Source organism: Hemitrygon akajei, chromosome 13 (assembly GCF_048418815.1).
Source record: "Hemitrygon akajei chromosome 13, sHemAka1.3, whole genome shotgun sequence".
NCBI classification, from domain to species: domain Eukaryota; kingdom Metazoa; phylum Chordata; class Chondrichthyes; order Myliobatiformes; family Dasyatidae; genus Hemitrygon; species Hemitrygon akajei.
Window position 1 is genome coordinate 5,745,060 of NC_133136.1, and position 21,382 is coordinate 5,766,441.

At 42.0% G+C, this 21,382-nt stretch overlaps 1 protein-coding gene and 1 non-coding gene across 2 annotated transcripts in view; one reads left to right on the forward strand and one right to left on the reverse strand.

The window, feature by feature from the left end:
- Window positions 1-2,108: 2,108 nt before the first annotated feature.
- On the forward strand, window positions 2,109-2,222 carry trnal-caa (transfer RNA leucine (anticodon CAA)). The gene is made up of 2 exons: window positions 2,109-2,146; window positions 2,177-2,222. It is a non-coding gene; the product is annotated as a tRNA-Leu (tRNA).
- A 16,847-nt stretch (window positions 2,223-19,069) lies between these two features.
- myo5b (myosin VB) overlaps window positions 19,070-21,382 on the reverse strand; it is a 288,715-nt gene continuing 286,402 nt past the window's right edge. Inside the window, exon 39 of the mRNA XM_073064077.1 lies at window positions 19,070-19,994. Within this exon, the coding sequence (XP_072920178.1) occupies window positions 19,842-19,994 (153 nt within the window). The 3' untranslated portion in view covers window positions 19,070-19,841. The remainder of the gene's footprint in view (window positions 19,995-21,382) is intronic.

Here is a 21,382-nt window from a genome sequence, read left to right on the forward strand (position 1 = left end):
AGAATAGAGTGATGAACCTTTAGAAGTTCAAGGTAAATGTATTATCGAAGTACATATATGTCACTGTATACAACCCTGAGATTCATTTTCTTGTGGGCATACACAATAAATCCATACTAGAATTAATGAAAGACCGCACCAATTTGGACGATCAGCAATTGTGCAAAAGGCAACAAGCTGTGCAAATACAAAAAAAAGAAAAAGTAAGAAATAAATAAGCAATAAATATCGAGAATATGAGATGAAGAGTCCTTGAAAGTGAGTCCATAGGTGTGAGGACATTTCAATGATGGACAAGTGAAGTTGAGTAAAGTTATCCCCTTTGGTTCAAGATCCTAATGGTTGAGGGGTAATAACTGTTCCTGAACCTGGTGGTGTGAGTCCTGAGGCTCCTGTACCTTTTTCCTAATGGCAGCAGCGAGAAGAGAGCATGGCCGGGATGTTGGGGGTCCTTGATGATGGATTCTGCTTTCCTACAACAACGTTCCAAGCAGATGTGCTCAATTGTGGGAGAGCTTTACCTGTGATGGACTCGGCTGTATCCAGTATTTTTTGTAGGATTTTCCATTCAAAAGCTTTAGTGTTTCCATACCAGACTGTGATGCAGCCAGTCAATAGGAGTCACTCTCCACCACACATCTATAGAAGTTTGTCAAAGTTTTAGATGTCATTTAAAATCGTCATAAACTCCTAAGGATGTAGAAGTGCTGCATGCTTTCTTCGTCATTGCACTTATGTGCTGGGCCCAGGACAGGTCCTCTAACATGATAACACCAAGGAATTTAAAGTTGCTGACTCCCTCCGACTCTGATCCTCTGAAGAGGATTGGCTCATGGACCTCTGGTTTCCTCCTCCTGAACTAATAATCAGTTCCTTGGTCTTGCTGACATTGAGTAAGGAGGAGTTGTTGTGACACCACTCAGCCAGATTTTGAATCTCCCTCCTACGTGCTGATTTGTCACCATAAGACTGCAAGATATAGGAGCAGAATTAGGCCATTTGGCCCATTGAGTCTGCTCTACCATTTTATCATGGCTGATCCATTTTTCCCCTCAGCCACTATTTCCTGCCTCCCCTCCCCCCACTGTATTTCTTCATGCCCTGACTAATTAATAATCTATCAACCTCTGCATTAAATATACATAAAGACTTGGCCTCCACATCTCCCTGTGACAAAGGATTCCTCAGATTCACACTTTCTGGCTAAAGTAATTCCTCATTTTCATTCTAAAAGGACTCCTCTTAGACTCTCCCACCACAGGAAACATCCTATCCACAGCCTCTCTATCAAAGCCTTTCACCATTTGATAGATTTCTATGAGGTCACCCCTCATTCTTCTGAATTCCAGTAAATACAGTTCCAGAGACATCAAATGCTCTTCATATGTCAAGTTATTTAATCCAGGTATCATTTTCAAAGGTCACCACCTTTGATTCGGCCTACAACAGTGGTGTCATTAGCAAACTTAAAGATGGCAGAGCTGTGCTTAGCCACACGGTCATAAGTGTACAGCGAGCAGAGCGGGGCTCTAAACATAGTTTAGAGATGATGAGGAGGAATTTCTTTTACTAGAGTGTGCTAAATCTGTAGAATTCATTGCCACAAGATGGCTGTGGAAACCAAGTCATTGGGTATATTTAAACCGGAGGTTGATAGGTTCTTGATTAGTTAGGACATCAAAGATTATGAGGAGAAGGCAGGAAAATGAGGTAGAGAGGGATAATAAAACAGCCATGATTGAATAGCAGAGCAGACTTTGATGGGCCAAATGGCATCATTCTGCTCTGGTATTTCACGGTCAAATCTGCAGAGAAACACATGGAGTTGCCTCTTCAGAATTTTGTCAAACATCCACCAAAGTTATATTTTGAAGAATTTGCAGCAAAAATCCCACACCAGTGTTGCTGCTGCAATTCCCTGTCCAAACAGGGATGTCACTGTAGGACAGATGTTGAAGATGCAGAATTTTTACAGTGACATGAATATGTCTGAATTTGAGTAAGCAAACAGAGTAAGGAAGGAAGAAAAACAAAGTGAGGTATGTCTGCACGATCTAATTCTCTAGCAGAGGAAGCCATTTCAGTGAAGGACGTGGATAGCAAGTCATGTCAGAATGGCCGAGTGGTCTAAGGCGCCAGACTCAAGGAATAAAGTCCTTCTGTAATAAAGTGGGTGTTCTGGTCTCCAAATGGAGGCGTGGGTTCAAATCCCACTTCTGACATGAAATTTTGGGCAGTGCAGTGGAGTTTGAACATTCTCCCTGTGACGATCAGTGGTAGAACTGAGAATATGAGGAGAATAAAGATGACATTATAATGTAGGAGTAGTTATTCTCAATATGGTCAATCGATGGCCCATTTTCATGTTCGGTACCACCATAGCGTAGTGGTTAGTGCGACACTTCTACAGCTTGGGGCAATGCAGAGTTCAATTCCACTGCCATTTGTATGAAGTTTTTATATTCTCCCTGTGACCATGTGGGTTTCTTCTGGGTGCTTCAGTTTCTTCAGACAGTCCAAAGATGTACTAGTTAATGTGAATTGTCTTGTGATTAGGCTAGTGTTAATAGATGGGTTGCTGGGTAATGTGGCTCATTGGGCCAGAAGGGCTAGTCCACACATTGTTTCTAAGTAGTAAAGAAATAAAAAATAATTTCACCACATATGGCATGTTTACTGCAGTCTAGAGGGATGGGGTTGAAAGGGATAATAAATCAGTCATGATGGAATGGAGGAGCAGACTCGATGGACCAAATGGCCTAATCCTGCTTGTATGTCTTATCATTTTTACTCAGTGAGGTAAGAGTATAATTTTCCCTCCATTTTTCTTTTATCCATGTGCCCAAGTGTTTCTTAAATGTCCCTACGGTATCTGCCTCTGTCACCATCCTTGGCAACATGTTCTATGCACCCACCTGTCTCTGTGTAAAAAACTTACCTCTGATAATTCCCCCTATACTTACCTCCAATCACCTTAAAATTATGTCCCTTCATATTAGCCATTTCCACCTGGGAAAAAGTCTCTTGCTCTCCACTCGATCATTGCCTTTTATCATCTAGTATATCTCTATCAAATCACCCCTCATTCTCATTCGCTCCAAAGAGAAAACAGCTTGCTCAATCTATCCTCATAACACATGCTCTCTAATTCATCAGGATCCTGGCAAATTTCCCCTGTACCCTCTATCAAGCTTCCACATGCTTCCTGTAATAAATTGGTCAGAACTGAACACAATATTCCAACTGTGGTCTAAACAGGGCTTTCTAGAGCTGCAACATTACCTCATGGCTCTTGAACTCATGAACTGATAAAGGCCAACACACCCTATGTCTTCTTAACAACCTATTACATAACCTACACATTTGTTCTTAATGTTTATGTATGCTTTAGGAATAGGAGGCTTTCTGCAAGATCTTTGAGAATTATTTTCTCTACAGTTGAGATAACGTGTTATCTTCTTTGTAAAGCTTGACAGATATACAATTAGATTGCAGTTTATGCAGTTAAAACATATTTAACATTCCTGAAAGTGGACTTTGCTCTCTCTTTGCTTCAGCTTCCTTATAATTAGGGTGTTCAGTAAATAACAAGATTATTCTATCACTGCATGATTGTATAATTATAAATAAGCATTTAATATCTCCTGGCTTACATCGTCGAATGTGCAGGCTGTGGGCTGTAATGAAACCTAAGAATTATTCTCCTAGATGCCCCCATCTGTTTTGATTTTATTTAGAGATGCAGCACAGTAACAGGCTCTCCCAGACCAATGAACCCATGCCATCCAATTACAATACTATGCAAAAGTCTTCACACCTTTGGTATTTTATATGTCTTCAGATGGCATGACCTCCATAGAGCCCTGATCTCAACATCATCGAGGCTGTCTGGGATTACCTGGACAGACAGAAGCAAGTGAGACGGCCAAAGTCACAGAACTCCAAGATGCTTGGAACAAACTACCAGCAGATTTTCTTATAAAACTGTATGATAGTGTACCAAAAAGAGCTGATGCAATTTTAAAGGCAAAAGATGGACACGCCAAATATTGATTTGATTTAGTTTATTTTACTGTTTACTGCTGTTTATAGCAATTTTTTTGATATTTAGACACTTTCATTCCATTATTTTTGAAAGCATCTTCACTTTTAAGATGTGCCTAAGACTTTTGCTCAGTACTGAGTATCTATGCTCTGATTCAGATTCATTTATTTCAATCATATCTACGTAAGCTAATCTGCAAGCCAGGGCAGTACAATATGGAGAGCAAGCTTTTACCCATGCAGCAGGCTCCCCCTCACCACACAGCTGATGAGTTCAAAGGAATGGCAGAGACCGATACCGTTTAGCACCAGTGGATTTTTGGGGTTTACTTCCAAAGCCTTCCCTATGAGTGTGTATAGCTGCAAGACTTTGAACGTTTGAGATCAGAGTTTTCCTTTTCCCAGTTGAGCTGCCAACCCTGGCTGTTGAGCCAATCTGCCTGAAGCGACTGTCAGTAGAAACATTTCCACCGGGCTTCATAGCTAAGCCAAATTTGGTTGTCCTTCTCCTACCTGCGTACAGGTTACAGAGGATTTTTTGAGGATATGACTAAACACATTGATGAAGGTGGAGCAGTAGACGTAGCGTATATGGATTTCAGCAAGACATTTGATAAGGTACCCCATGCAAGGCTTATTGAGAAAGTAAGGAGGCATAGGATCCAAGGGAACCTTACTTTGTGGATCCAGAATTGGCTTGCCCACAGAAGGCAGAGTGGTTATAGACGGGGCATATTCTGCATGGAGGTCAGTCGCCAGTGAGGTGCCTCAGGGATCTGTTCTGAGACTCCGTGATGTTTATAAATGACCTGGATGAGGAAATGGAGGGATGGGTTAGTAATTATATTGATGACACAAAGGTTGGGTGTGTTGTGGGTAGTGTGGAGGACTGTCAGAGGTTACAGTGGGACATTGATATGATGCAAAACTGGGCTGAGAAGTGGCAGATTGAGTTCAACACAGATAAGTGTGAGGTGGTTCATTTTGCTAGATCAAATATGAAGGCAGAATATAGTATTAATGGTAAGACTCTTGACAGTGCAGAGGATCAGAGGGATCTTGGGGTCCAAGTCCATAAGACATCCAAAGCTGTTGCGCAGGTTGACGGTGTGGTTAAGAAGGCATAGGGTGCATTGGCCTTCATCAACTATGGGATTGAGTTCAAGAGCCTAGAGGTAATGTTACAGCTATATAGGACCCTGGTCAGACTCCACTTCGAGTATTGTGCTCAGTTCTGGTCGCCTCGCTACAGGAAGGATGTGGAAACTGTAGAAAGGGTGCAGAGGAGATTTACAAGGAAGTGGCTTGGATTGGGGAGCATGCCTTATGAGAATAGGTTGAGTGAACTCTGCCTTTTCTCCTTGGAACGACAGAGGATGAGAGGTGACCTGATAGAGGTGTATAAGATGATGAGAGGCATTGATCATGTGGACAGTCAGAGGCTTTTTCCCAGGGCTGAAATGGTTGCCACAAGAGGACACATGTTTAAGGTGCTGGGGGGTAAGTACAGAGGAGATGTCAGGGGCAAGTTTTTTTACACAGAGAGTGGTGAGTGAGGAATGGGCTATCATCGACGGTGGTGGAGGTGGATACGATAGGGTCTTTTAAGAGACTCCTGGACAGGTACATGGAGCTTAGAAAAATAGAGGGCTATGGGTAAGCCGAAGTAATTTCTAAAGTAAGTACATGTTTGACACAACATTGTGGGCCGAAGGGCCTGTATTGTGCTGCAGGTTTTCTACGTTTCTATTATATTCTTTCTTTTTTTCATTTGCTTAGTTTGTTGTATTTTGCATACCAGTTAACACCGAATTTGGTGAGGTCTTTCATTGATTCTGTTATTGGATATATTGAGTATGCCCTCAAGAAGACGATTGTCAGGGTTGTATGTAGTGATATATTTGTACTTTGATAATAAATTTACTTTGACCTTTGAAGGCCAGGAGTTGGACTTGGTTGTCAGTGGCTATTTGAGATAAGTGCCATTGGGAGCATTTAATAGATATTGGAAGCTTATCCCTTCTACCACACCCCAGTGATAACAACCTGAAGGAACTAATTCTGCACCAATGTCTTATGGTCTTCTTGTGTTCATGTTTAGTTAAGCATCAAGATTGAAACTGAACCAGAAACCAGCTAGGATATTGGCTGTCTTATTCCCTGCTGCAGTTAAATGCAAATTACTTTTTATGTTTATTGCAGTGATGAGAGAAGAACTCTGTATGCGCCATGCAAAATTATTAATTGAGAAAGAACTTCACTGCACAAGGACCTGCTCACTTCACCAAGTCTATTATCTTCATTATTAAACATATAAAAATGATGCTTAGAATGAGAAAAATTAATTTGCTGCCATCAGGCTAGCTCTTACAAATGAGACATGTACAAATTACAGTCAGGGACCACCTGGTTCATTCATTGTTGTTCCCATTTTCTTTGGAAATGAGTAATGAGGAGTACTCCCAACCACACTATCATTTCCTGTCAGAGTCACCTGATGTACAGCTGTGGCCAGCCACGACTATATGGCTAGGCACAGCTGAAATGGCATCTATAAATTTGCAGACAATACAGCTATTGTTGGACAATTTTAGTTGGTAATGAGGACGTGTACAGGAGCAAGATAGATCAGCTGGTTAAATGGTGCAACAACAACCTTGCACTCAGTAAGATCAAGGAATTGATGGTGGACTTGAGGAAGAGGAATTCAAGGGAACACACACCAGTCCTCATCGAGGGATCAGAAATGGAAAGGGTGAGTGGTTTCAAGACCCTGGGTGCCAACATCTCTGAAGATCTATCCTGGGCCCAACATAATGATACGATTACAAAAAGGCATGACAGCAGCTATATTTCATTAGGAGACTTAGTATGTCACCTGATAGGATCTGAAAAACCTGCTGAAAGTTTTGAACTCTGCTAGCTCCATCATGGGCACTAGCCTACCCAGAATCCAGAACAATGCCTCAAAAAGTGGCATCCATCATTATACACACCCAATACTCAGGATATGCCCTTTTCTCATTGCTACCATCAAGGAGGTGGTACTCTCTGAAGGCACTCTCTCAACATTTCAGGAACAGTTTCGTCCCTTTTGTCATCAGATTTCTGAACGGACAATGAACCCATGAACACCACTTCAGTAGTTACTTTCCTCTCTTTTTGCACAACTTATTTACTTTAATTTTCTTTTATTAGTACTTATTGTAATTTATAGTTTTTATCATTATGTGTTGCAATGTACTACTGCTGCAAAACAACAAATTTCACAACATATGGCTTTGCTATTTCATCATGGCTGATCCAATTTTCACCTCAGCCCCAATCTCTTGCCTTTTCCCCGTATCCCTTCGTGCTCTGACCAATCAAGAATCTATCAACCTCTGCCTTGAATATACATAAAGACTTGGCCTGCATAGCTGCTGGTGTCAAAGAATTCCACAGGTTCCCCACTCGCTGGCTAAAGAAATTCCCCCTTATCTCCATTTTAAAAGGACATCCCTCTATTCTGAGGCTGTGTCCTCTGGACTGAGACTCTCCCACCATAGGAAACATCCTCTCCACGTTCACTTTATCAAGGCCTTTCACCATTCGATAGGTTTCAATGAGGTCACTCCTCATTTTTCTGAATTCCAGTGAATACAGGCTCAGAGCCATCAAACTCTCTTCATATGACAAGCCATTCAATCCTGGAATCATTTTCATAAACCTCCTTTGAATCCTCTCCAGTTTCAGCACATCCTTTCTAAGATAAGGGGCCCAAAACTGCTCACAATGCTCCGTGAGGCCTTACTAGTAGCTTTATAAAGTCTCAACATTACATCCTTGCTTTTATATTCTAGTCCTCTTGAAATGAATTCTAATATTGTATTTGCCTTCCTTACCACCGACTCAACCTGCAAATTAACCTTTAGTGAATCCTGTAGAGGGACTCCCAAGTCTCTTTGCCCTCAGTTTTTTGTATTTTCTCTCCATTTAGAAAATAGTCAACCCCTTCATTTCTTCTACCAAAGGGCATGACCATACACACCCAACACTGTATTCATTCCATCTGCCGTTTCTTTGTCCATTCTCCTAATCTGTCTGTCCTTCCGTAGCTTCTCTATTTCCTCAAAACTACTTGCCCCTCCACCAATCTTCATATCGTCTGCAAACTTTGCAACAAAGCCATCAATTCCATTATCCAGATCATTGACATATAACTTAAAAAGAATCAGTCCCAATACTGACCCCTGTGGAACACCACTAGTCACTAGAAAAGGCTCCTTTTATTCCCACTCCTTGCCTTTTGCGAATCAGCCACTGCTTTATCCATGCTAGAATCTTTCCTGTAATACCATGGGCTTGTAGCTTGTTAAGCAGCCTCATGGACTGGTACCTTCATCACAGGCCTTTTGAAAATCCAAGTACACAACATCAACTGGTTCTCCACAGTCTATCGTGCTTGCCATTTCTTCAAAGAATTCCAACAGATGTGTCAGGCAAGATTTTCTCTTGATGAAACCATGCTAACTACAGCCTATTTTATCATGTGCCTCCCAGTACCTGGAGACCTCATCCTTAATAATTGACTCCAACATCTTCTCAGCCACTGAGGTCAGACTACCAGGCCTATAATTTCCTTTCTTCTGCCTCTCTCCCTTTATGAAGGGGAGTAACATTTCCAATTTTCAGTCTTCCGGAACCATTCCAGAATCTGGTGATTCTTGAAAGATCATTACTAATGCCTCTGTTATCTCTTCAGCCACCTCTTTCAGAAATTTGGTGTGTGCACCATCTGGTCCAGGTGACTTATCTACCTTCAGACCTTTCAGTTTCCCAAGAACCTTCTAATTATGGGAACTTCACACCCTTCATGCCCCTGACACCTGGAACTTCCACCATAATGTGAGTGCCTTCCACAGTGAAGACTGATGCAAAATGTTTATAAAATTCATCTGCTATTTCATTGTCTCCTAGTACCACCTCTCCAGCATCGTTTAAATTTATTATTTTAATTATATTTCTTATTATTATTGTCCTCCTTTATCTTACTGTGATTTTTTTCTTTGTTCTGCATTGGATCTGGAGTAACAATTATTTCATTCTCCTCTACACTTGTGTACTGGAAATGATATTAAACAATCTTCAATCTTGAGACATTATGACTAGTTCAGTGCACAGTCGAGCTAAAATTTCAGAATGTGGAATATTACTGTCCACATGGTAGAGTCGGTTACATTAGGGAGATTGAAGTCCAAGTTCAATCTCCCTAATGGCATATTCAACTATACCTGAGAACACAGACAAATGAAACAGCTTTCCTCCAGGGCCAAGGTGCAAAACAGGGTACCAACAGTCAGACACGACAGAAGGCGCATAGCAGCAGAAAAACATTATCACAGAAAATGAAACTCTTAGTTAGGAATATGGATGATAGAAAAATGGAGGGCTATGTGGGAAGGAAGTGATTAGATTGATCTTAGAGTTGGTTAAAAGGTCAGCACAACATTGTGGGCCAAATGGCCTGTACTGTGTGATGTTCTAAGCAGTAAAGAATCACTTCTCTCTTCAAACATTCTCTTCTGTGACTCAGAACATTTAAAAGACTTCATTATTTTGTAACTTTACCAAGTATTAATTTTTAAGTAAAGATTTTAATAAAGTTAATAATTGCATTGCAGCACACACAAAGCGCTGGAGGAACTCAGCAGGTCAGGCAGCCTCCATGGAAATGAATAAACAGTCGACATTTCAGGCCAAGACCCTTCATTAGGAGAAGCAAAGGGGAAGATACCAGAATAAAAATGTAGGTGGAGGGGATGGAGGATACCTAGAAGGTGATAGGTGGTTGGGAAAGGGAAAGGCAAAGGAATCTGATAGGACCGGAGAATGGACCATAGGAGAAAGGGAAGGAGGAGAGGATCAAAGGGCAGATGAGAAGAGGTAAAATGCCAGTGGGGAATAGAAGAAGGGAGGAGGAGGGAATAAATTTTGCCAGAAGGAGTAATCGACGTTCATGCCACAAGGTTGGACCCAGATGGAATATGAGGTGTTGCTCCTCCATCCTGAGGATGGTCTCATCATGGCATGAGAGGAGGCCTTGGACCAAAATGTCTGAATGGGATTGGGAATTGGAATTAAAATGTTTGGCCACCAGAAAGTTCTGTTTTTGGCGGATGGAGTGGCAGTGCTTGACAAAAGTGATTTCCCAGTTTACGAAGGGTCTCACCAATGTAGAGGAGGTCACATTGGGAGCACCAGATGCAATAGACAATCCCAGCAGATTCACAGGTAAAATCTTGCCTCACTTGGAAGGATTATTTGTGGCCCCAAATAGAGGTGAGGGAGAAGGTGAATAGGCAGGTGTAGCACTTTGACCACTTGCAGGGATAAGTGCCAGGCTGGAGATTAGTGGGGAGGGATAAAAGAACAAAGGGATCACAGATGGAGAGATCCCTGTGGAAAGCAGTGAGTTGGGGGGGGGTGGGGAAGGTAAAGATGTGTTTGGTGATTGGATTTCAGTGGAGATGGCAGAAGTTGTGGAGAATGATGTTTTTGGATGTGGAAGCTCTTGGGGTGGTAGGTAAGGACAACTCTATCACTGTTAAAGAGGCAAGAAGATGAGGTGAGCGTGCATGTTCATGAAATAGAGGAGATGCCTGTGAGAGCAGCATCAATAATGGAGGAAGCAAAACTCTGTTCTTGAAGAAGTGGGATGTCGCCGATGTCCCAGAAAGGAAAGTTTCAGCCCAGTCACAGATGCAGCGGAGGTGAAGGAACTGAGAAAAGGGAGTAGCATTTTTACAGGAGACAGGGTGGGAAGAGGTATGGTCAAGATAGCTGTGGGAATTAGTAGGTTTAGAAAAGATATCAGTTGACAGTTCGACTCCATAGATGGAGACAGAGAGATCAAGAAAGAGGAGGGAAGTGTCAGAAATGGACCAAGTGAATTTAAGGGCAGAGTGGAACTTTTAGGCAAAGTTGATGAAATTGACGAGCTCCAGCATGGGTGCATGAAGGACCATTAATGCAGTTATCAATGTAGCGGAGGAAGAGCTGGGGAGTATTACCAGGGAAGGCTTGGAACAAGGACTTTTCTAGGTAGCCAACAAAAAGGCAGACATAACCGCGGCTCCTGCGGGTGCCCATGGTCTGGAGAAATTAGGAGAAACCAAAGGATAAATTGTTGAGGGTGATGACTGTTTGTTCATTTCCATGGATGCAGCCTGACCTGCTGAGTTCCTCCAGTATTTTGTGTGTGTTTCTCTAGATTTCCAGCATCTGCAGAATTTCTCGTGTTTATAATAATTCCATTCTGTGTTTAAATATTAAACCTTTGTACTGTCCCTCTCCCCTTAATTTCAGTTGAAAACATTGTTTCCATAGCAACACATCAGAAAGCAAAAGAGAGAGTATAAAACAGAGCAAAAATGAGTGGGAAGGTAGAGGATTGGGAAGCTTTTACAATCCAACAGAAGACAAATAGAAAGCCATAAACAGGGAAAAGATGAAATATGAAGGTACAGTAAGCTGGTCTGTAATATCAAAGAGGAGAACAAAAGTTTTTTTCAGATATATAAAGAGTAAAAGAGAGGCGAGAGTTGATATCAGAAGTACTTTGCATAAGTCTTCACTGGGGAAGACACCAGTGTAATGCTGGAAGTTCAAGACTGTCAGGGAGCAGAAGTGAGAGCAGTTGCTATTACTTGGGAAACTGAAAGTTCTGAAGGTAGATAAGTCATTTGGACTGGATGGACTACAGTCCAGGGTTCTGAAAGAGGTATCAAAAGCAAGAGGATAGTAGGGAGAGAGTAGGACCACTCAAGGATAAAGGGAGGAACATTTGCTTGGATGGGGAGAGTGTGAGTGAGATACTCAATGAGCACTTTGTTTCAGTAGTTACCAAGTAAAAGGATTGGAAGACCAGGAAATCAGTGCTGAGGGTATAAATACGTTAGGGTATCTAGAGGCCAAAGAGGAGGAAGTGCTGGGATCTTAATGAGTAGTAAGGTGAATAAGTACCCAGGGCCTGATGGGATTTACCCCAGGTTATAGGAAGAGGCAAGAGATGAGATTGCTGGGCCCTTCACCAGTACTTCGTGTCCTCTCTAGGCACAGGCGAGGACCTGGAGGACAGGCGGGTGGCTAAAGTTGTACCTCTATTTAAGAAGGGAACAAGGCAATATCTTGGGAACTATAGACTGATGAGACTCATGTCAATTGTATGGAAATTGCTGGAGAAAATTCTTAGGGATAGGATGTAAGAACCTTTGGAAACTCATGGCCTAATTAAGGAGAACCAGCATGGCTTTGTGCATGGCAGGTTGTACCTCATCAACTTGACAAGGTGAAGAGAGAGTGGTGAATTGGCTGTTTGGATTTAGAACTGGTTTGTGCATAGAAGACAGAGGGTATTGGTTGAAGGGACTTATTCGAGCTGGAGGTCTGTAATTAGTGGTGTTCCACAGGGATCTGTGCTGGGACCTCTACTGTTTGTGATGTTTATAAATGACCTGGGTGAAAATGTGATACCCAGCTTGGTAGAGTTGCAGATAGTGTAGAGGATTGGAAAAGAATACAGCACGGTATAGATCAGTTGCAGATTTGGGCAGAGAAATGGTAGACAGAGATAAATGTGAGGTGTTGCACCTTAGTAGGGCAAATGGAAGGAGACAGGACAGTGTCAAGGGCAAGATCAATGTTGCTGAGCAGAAAGATCTTGGGATCTAAGTTCATAGCTCCTTGAAAGAGGCTACACAGGGCAATAGGATGGTTAAGGAGGCTAATAGAATGCTTGCTTTTATTAGTCGAGGCATTGAGTTCAAAAGTCAAGAGGCTATGTTGCAACTTTATAAAACTCTGTTAGTCCAGATCTGGAGAATTGCAGACAGTTCTGGTTGCCCCACGATAGGAAGGATGTTAGGCTCTGGAGAGGGTGCAGAAGAAACTTACCGAGATGCTGCCTGGTTTAGAGGATACATGCTATCGTGAGAGGCTGGATTAACTTTGGTTGTTTTCTTTTGAGCATCAGAGGCTGAGGGGAGATTTGATAGAGGTTTATAAGTTTATTACAGGCAGAGATAGAGTCGGTAGGGAGTATCTGTTTCCCAGGGTAGAAATATCTAATACCAGAGGGCATGCATTGAAGGTGAGGGGGGTAGGTTCAAAGGGGATGAGAGGGGTAGGTTTTTACTGGAAGAGTGGTGGATGCCTGGAATGCGCTGCCCTGGTATGGTAGCAAAGGCAAATACATTAGAAGCATTAAATACATTAGAGGCTTTTAAGAGACGTTTGGATAGGCAAATGAATGTAAGGCAGATGGAGGGATATGGACATTGTGTAGGTAGGAGGGATTAGCTTGAGGGTGTTTTTGATATACTTTTTAGCTGGTTCACCACAATATTGGCTGGTTTGCAACAGTACCACATAATAATAAACTGAATTACAGTAAGTTTTTACATCTTTTTTCTCTCTTTTTGAAACTACTTATTTAATTTAACTTCATAAAGTTAAACTAGATAAATAGTGCAAAAAGAGAGAGAAAAGAAAAAGTAGTGAGGTGGTGTTCATGGGTTCACTATCCATTCGGAAATCTGATGGCAGAGGGGAAGAAGCCATTTCTGAAACATTGAGTGTGCCTCTTCAGGCTCCTGTACCTTCTCCCTGACGGTAGCAATGAGAAGAGGGCATGTCCTGGATGATGGGTATCCTTAATGATGATGCCATCTTTTTGAGGCATCACTCCTCAAAGATGTCCTGGATGCTGGGGAGGCTAGTGCCCATGATGGAGCCAAACATGGATAAAATGTTTACATGGATTTTAGTAAGGCATTTGACAAAGTCTTTCATGGGAGGCTCATACAGAAGATTAAGTTTAAAGTCCGTGCAAATTGGTTGTTTGGATTCAGAACCGGCTTCCCCGTAGAAAACAGAGAGTAGTGGTCAAAGGGACTTATTCTAGCTGGAGGTCTGAGATAAGTGGTGCTCTACTGGGATCTGTACTGGGACCTCTGCTGTTTGTGATGTATATAAATGACCTGGATGAAAATGTAGTAAGTTTGCAGAGGATATGAGGATTAGTTTTATGGATGATGGGGTGGTAAATTGGATTAGTAAGTATGCAGATGATACTAAGGTAGGTGGCGTTGTGGATAATGAAGTAGTTTTTCAAAGCTTGCAGAGAGATTTAGGCCAGATAGAAGAGTGGGCTGAGCGATGGCAGATGGAGTTTAATGCTGATAAGTGTGAGGTGCTACATTTTGGTAGGAATAATCCAAGTAGGACATACATGGTAAATGGTAGGGCATTGAAGAATGCAGTAGAACAGAGTGATCTAGGAATAATGGTGCATAGTTCCCTGAAGGTGGAATCTCATGTGGATAGGGTGGTGAAGAAAGCTTTTGGTATGTTGGCCTTTATAAATCAGAGCATTGAGTATAGGAGTTGGGATGTAATGTTAAAATTGTACAAGGTATTGGTAAGGCCGAATTTGGAGTATTGTGTACAGTTCTGGTCACTGAATTATAGGAGAGATATCAACAAAATAGAGAGAGTACAGAGAAGATTTACTAGAATGTTACCTGGGTTTCAGCACCTAAGTTACAGGGAAAGATTGAACAAGTTAGGTCTTTATTCTTTGGAGTGTAGAAGGTTGAGGGGGGACTTGATAGAGGTATTTAAAATTATGAGGGTGATAGATAGAGTTGACGTAGTTAGGCTTTTTCCACTGAGAGTAGAGGAGATTCAAACAAGAGGACATGAGTTGAGAGTTAGGGGACAAAAGTTTAAGGGTAACACGAGAGGGAATTTCTTTACTCAGAGAGTGGTAGCTGTGTGGAACAAGCTTCCAGTAACCATATAATCATATAACAATTACAGCACGGAAACAGGCCATCTCAGCCTTTCTAGTTCGTGCCGAACACTTACTCTAGCCTAATCCCACTGACCCGCACTCAACCCATAACCCTCCATTCCTTTCCTGTCCATATACCTATCCAATTTTACTTTAAATGACAATACCGAACCTGCCTCTACCACTTCTACTGGAAGCTCGTTCCACACAGCTACCACCCTCTCAGTAAAGAAATTCCCCCTCATGTTACCCTCAAACTTTTGCCCCCAAGTCTCAACTCATGTCCTCTTGTTTGAATCTCCTCTACTCTCAATAGAAAAAGCCTATCCACGTCAACTCTATTTATCCCCCTCATAATTTTAAATACCTCTATCAAGTCCCCCCTCAACCTTCTACACTCCAAAGAATAAAGGCCTAACTTGTTCAATCTTTCCCTGTAACTTAGGTGCTGAAACCCAGGTAACATTCTAGTAAATCTTCTCTGTACTCTCTCTATTTTGTTGACATCTTTCCTATAATTCAGTGACCAGAACTGTACACAATACTCCAAATTCAGCCTTACCAATGCCTTGTACAATTTTAACATTACATCCCAACTCCTATACTCAATGCTCTGATTTATAAAGGCCAACATACCAAAAGCTTTCTTCACCACCCTATCCACATGAGATTCCACCTTCAGGGAACTATGCACATTTATTCCTAGATCACTCTGTTCTACTGCATTCTTCAATGCCCTACCATTTACCATGTATGTCCTACTTGGATTATTCCTACCAAAATGTAGCACCTCACACTTATCAGCTTTAAACTCCATCTGCCATCGCTCAGCCCACTCTTCTAACTGGCCTAAATCTCTCTGCAAGCTTTGAAAAATTACTTCATTATCCACAACGCCACCTACCTTAGTATCATCTGCATACTTCTACTATGCATACATCTGCATAGTAGAAGTGGTAGAGGCAGGTTTGGTATTGTCATTTAAGGTAAAATTGGATAGGTATATGGACAGGAAAGGAATGGAGGGTTAGGGGCTGAGTGCGGGCCAGTGGGACTAGGCGAGAGTAAGCGTTCGGCCCGGACTAGAAGGGCTGAGATGGCCTGTTTCCGTGCTGTAATTGTTATATGGTTATATGGTTATAATATAGATGACTGGTAAAGAATACAATAGATCATTTGCAGATATGGGCAGAGAACTGACACATGGAGTTTAATCCGGCCAAATGTGAAGTGTTGCACTTGGTAGGGCACCTGTAAAGAGACAACACATTGTTCAGTGCAAATTCCTTAACAGTGTTGATGAGCAGAGATCTTGGGGTACAAGTTCATAGCTCCCTGACAGTGGCTACACAGGTCGATAGGGTGGGTAAGAAGGCATGTGGCATACTTGCCTTCATTAGTCAATGTATTGAGTTCAAAAGATGGGAAGTTATGTTAAACCTATGTTAAAGGTTAGGAGAGGCATAAAATAGACAGACAGTACCTTATTTCCCCAGGGTTGACAGGTCCAATACCAGAGGACATGCATTTAAGGTGAGAGGGGGCAAGTTCAAAGGAGATGTGAAGGGCAATTGTTTTTTTACATAGAGAGAGATGGGTGCCTAGAATGCGCTGCATGGTAGAAGCAGATACATTTGAGATTTTTAAAAGATGTTTAGATAGGCACGTAAATGTGAGGAAAATTGAGGGGTTTGGGCATTGTGCCACTAGAAGGAATTAGCTTAGTTAGCCACGTGATTACTAATTTAATTGGTTTGCCACAACATTGTGTTCCCGTGCTGTACTCTTGTATGCTCTAACTCCACAGAATAGAGATTGAGTTGATATTGTCTTGCTGAATGAAGACGTTTTCCCATCCAGTCTTCAGAACATCTGATATGTCCTATGCTGAACCCATCTGAATAAATGAATCACTTTGTTCCTCAGGGACACACAAGTCAGATTTAAACAGTACAACAGTCTGTGCAAAACAGTCTTTAATTACACCAATTGTGCTTAATTCTCTTCCAACAATATCTGAACATAATGCTGCCTCTCTTTCTCATGCAACTTAATAAAGTTATACTTATACCATCGTTTCTCTTTCATAAATCTAAATTAAAAATAAATGACTTTTAAACTATGAAAACATCAAATTTACCTAACTTAAAATATTACAAAGAAATGTTTTCGCAATACATTTATGTAATCTGTCAATATTTGAACACAGCACTTTAATATCTTCTTTTGTAACCACAAATACTTTATTATTTTACCCAGTTCCATTATCCAGTGTAGTTTTCATTAGACACTGCGAAGGGAATGAAGAGTTCAAGTCTCAGAATTCAATCTTTGTCTCTTCAGGGCTTCCACTTCCTTGTTCCAATGTAGAGGTGGGAAGAGCAGCTGGAGAAGTTGGAGTAGGAAATATGAGGATCAAGTATTTTGCTTGTGAGCGTGTGTGAATTCTCTGAGATTTTTATGGAGCTGTAAGCTTGGCTTCATAGAATAATGACTGACAATGAGAATTCATACACAGTGCCCTTTACAGACCATGTGTGTAATATGAATACACATCGTATGTCCACAACTGTGTTTGTGGCAACAGTAATCAATTCTCCTGCAACAAATTCAACACAGGAACATGCAAGTGGAAATTCAGGACTAGGTATTGGAGTGATTTAGTCAGAGGTGTAAAAGGCACATGCTTCCCACACATTGGATGTTGTTGTGGGACAGAACAGGACAGTTAAGTGAAATGCAACCCTCTATAAAATGGCAGTAAACTATATTCAATTCATAAATGTCTGCTCGATTTAAATATGATTCTGCCATGGATGGTCCCAAGCCCGGCTGTGAAAGGGGGAGGGTTGGGCGCAGGGCTAGCAAACCTATCCCGTAAAGACCCAGAGTTACAGAAAAGCCAACAGAAGTTCCAAAGGCCTCATCCCTGCAAGAGGAAGGATCTTCGAAGATGAGTTACACCTGGACACAACTTGAAAAACTGGCCCAGGTCAGAAGACTGCTGTTGGTGGCTGTAGGGGTGATGGGCTTAAGAAGAAAGTGATTTAAATATGACGATACTGACTTTGCCAGTGTAGTTCTGTTGTCTCTGTAAAAGAGACCTCTTTCAGGTGTTAGATATTGCAGGATGTGTACTAGTAACGATTGGCAATGTTCTGAATTGCAACACAATGGGGAAGTTTCTGCAGATCACAATTGATCAATAAATCTGTTCACCAAGAATGCTGCACTGTCACCATCTCACAAGCTGTGAAGCTTTTGTGGTTGTGATATGATGCATCATACCAACGTCACCAACTGAAATGGTGATCATTTCTGGGGGTTATGTGGGGACACAATCAAATTGGTCCTTCAACAAGCAAGGCACAGATACAGAGCTAAGTTATTCATTACAAGCTCACAGAGGAAGCTTGCAGAAAACTGCTCAATACCGCTTTGCCCATGTTTCAGATATAGAAGCATGGTTTTCTCAAACAACAAAGTGACAAAACATATCCACACCAGCATAAACGAGGGGAAAATAGATTAGACCAGGGGTTCCCAACCCTTTTTAGGCTATGGACCCCTACCAGTAACCACAGAGTTCATGGACCCCAGGCTGTCAACCCCTGGATTAGACTAATAGAAAAGTGATATTAACCCTAGTTTGGCTGTATGTATTGACCAGACCCAAATCCCAGCCTTACCCAACACAAACGCAAGAGATTCTGCAGATGATGGAAATTCACACACTAAATGCCAGAGGAACTTAGCAGGTCAGGCAGCATCTATAGAGGGAAATAAACAGTTGAATTTCAGGCTGAGACCCTTTACATTAGTACTGGACCATCTTGATAATCCAGTCCTAACGTAGGGTCTCAGGGTCTTGGCCTGAACCATCGCTTGTTTATTCCTCTCTATAATTTCTCTGAAAAATTAGATTGTATCTCTATAGAATACACTGGAAATAATTCAGAAAATATGTAGCTTGGGTGGTTGATGGTTGGTTTGAACTGTTCTCCAGTCTTGGAAATTTACTTGCAAATGTTTCATCACCAACCGAGGAGACATCACCAGTGAGCTGTTAATTGTGGTGTCTTCTGAATGCATGGGCCATGACGGAAACTCAGTTGTGATGTGGGGAGGAAATCTCATCACTGATTGGTTGTGTGGCAAGCTTCGTGTGTTGTGGTTTGGAATTTTGCCTTCGTTGGCTCATAAATAGGATCAAGGTCTACATGTCTGTTTACAGAAATGCTCACGAGAGAATTCCTAGAACCATAGTTTTCCACAAACAATCTTGTAAACATTCAAATAGACTTCGATCCTATTTATGAGCCAATGCGGGCATAATTCCAGACTACAATGCACAAAGTTTGCCACACAACCAATCAGGGACTTCCTCCCTACGTCACAATTGAGTTTCCGTAATGACGACCAATCAGCTGATTTATAAAGGCCAAGTATTCGGAGGACACCACAATTAACAGTGCATTGATGATGTCTCCTCGTATGGTGACAGAGAACAATTCCACCCAACCACAAAATGCTCTGCCACTGCATGTATTAGGAATGCAAAGTGGGCTCTTCCATTTCAGACCCGAATTGTGACAAGAAGCCAAAGATGAGTTGCAAAACATGCAGAAATCAAGTTGTGAATCCAGCCTCTTCCTCTTCTGGTTATAAAGTTTACATGGGTCCTAAGTATCAAAATCTGCGGTGCGGTCTTCTCTGTTTTTATATTCTACTCAAGTTGTCATTGCTTTGTTAATTATAAAAATAAGACATTGTCTATCACTGCAGATGCATGACGTTCCATCTAAATGAATTATAATGGTTTGTGTGAGACGTTTATTCGCAACGATGATGGGTTATTTCGAGTTTTGATATGCCTGTGTGATTCATTGTTCCAATAATCACTGAGATGCAGCAACATTCAGGTTTCCTCCCTCCCTGTAAATGTGCACAGAAACCCTTTGTTCTACACTCGGATGAGGAAAGTCAAGTTCAGGTTTGCTGGGATGTGAATGCTGTCCAGGTTGAGTGCCGAAGGGTTGAATGGGAACATAACGGGAAACATGCGTTTGAAGTCCAACAATAGTTGAGGCTGTTCATTGCGGTCTTGTAAACTGGACTGTATGGGGAGAAAACAATGATCAGTTCTACAGAGCAGGTACACACACATGTATTTTTATACAAGTAAATTTCACAGCACAGCTACACACTAGTACACGCAAGTTTTACTCCACAAGAACATACTTATACATAAGTAAATTCTACTGCACAAGCATAAGACCGTGAGATAAGAGCAGAATTAGGCTATTCAAGTCTACTCCACCATTCCATCATGGCTGACTTATTATTCATCTCAACCCCATTCTGCTACTTTCTTCCCATCATCTTTGCCGGACTATCAAGAGCCTATCAACCTCCATTTTAAATATACTCTATGACTTGGCCTCTGCAGCTGTCTGTGGCAATGAATTCCATAGATTTACCACCCTCTGGCTAAAGATATTCCTCCTCATCTCTCACCTAAATAAACAACCCTCAATTCTGAGGTTGTGTCCTCTGGTTCTACACTCTCCACTATAGGAAACATCCTCTCCACATCCACTCTATCTGTGCCCTCTGGTCCTAGACTCCCCCACCATAGGAAACATCCTCTCCACATCCACTCTATCTGTGCCCTCTGGTCCTAGACTTCCCCATCATAGGAAACATCCTCTCCACATCCACTCTATCTGTGTCCTCTGGTCCTAGACTCCCCCACTATAGGAAACATCCTCTCCACATCCACTCTATCTATGTCTTTCAACATTCGATAGGTTTCAATGAATCCCCCACATTCTTCTAAACTCTAGTCAGTACAGGCCTATAGCCATCAAACACTCCTTATACTTTAACCCTTTCATTTCTGAAATCATTTTTGTTAACCTCCTCTGGACCTTCTCCAATGCCAGCACATTATATGCACTTATACATGTTTATATACAATAAGGTTCTTTACGACTGTCATAGCCGTTTGGCGGGGGGGGGGGGGGAGGATCGATTGTGGGGATGAGCTCCCACTACCTATTAAGTGCTCCTAATGGTGTGTGTCTCAAACAGTCTCTGACAACCAAGCCCAGCTCTTGACCATCGCGGGCGGCTTAGCTACTAAACTCGGTAGAACAATTTCTACTGACAGGAGAAGGGGCAAAGGCAGGTTACTAACACCTTAAAACCAGTTGCCCTGGACATATAGGTTCCTTCAGCCATTGTTGGCAGCTCATCGAGAAGGAGGAAAACTCTGATCTCCGAGCTCCGCTGCCTTGCGACTATACCCACTCTTGGGGAAGGCTTCAGAAGCAAACCTGGAGGGAAAAATCTGGAGCTGGAGTCCTTAAGGCAATCCTATGTTGAGTTCAATGCTGACTGTCAACCCCTGAGAAGCCGCTGGTGGCAAACTGTATCGGTCTCTGCCGTTCCATCAGCTGTGTGGGGAGGGGAGCTGTTACATGGATAACAGCTTACTCTTCA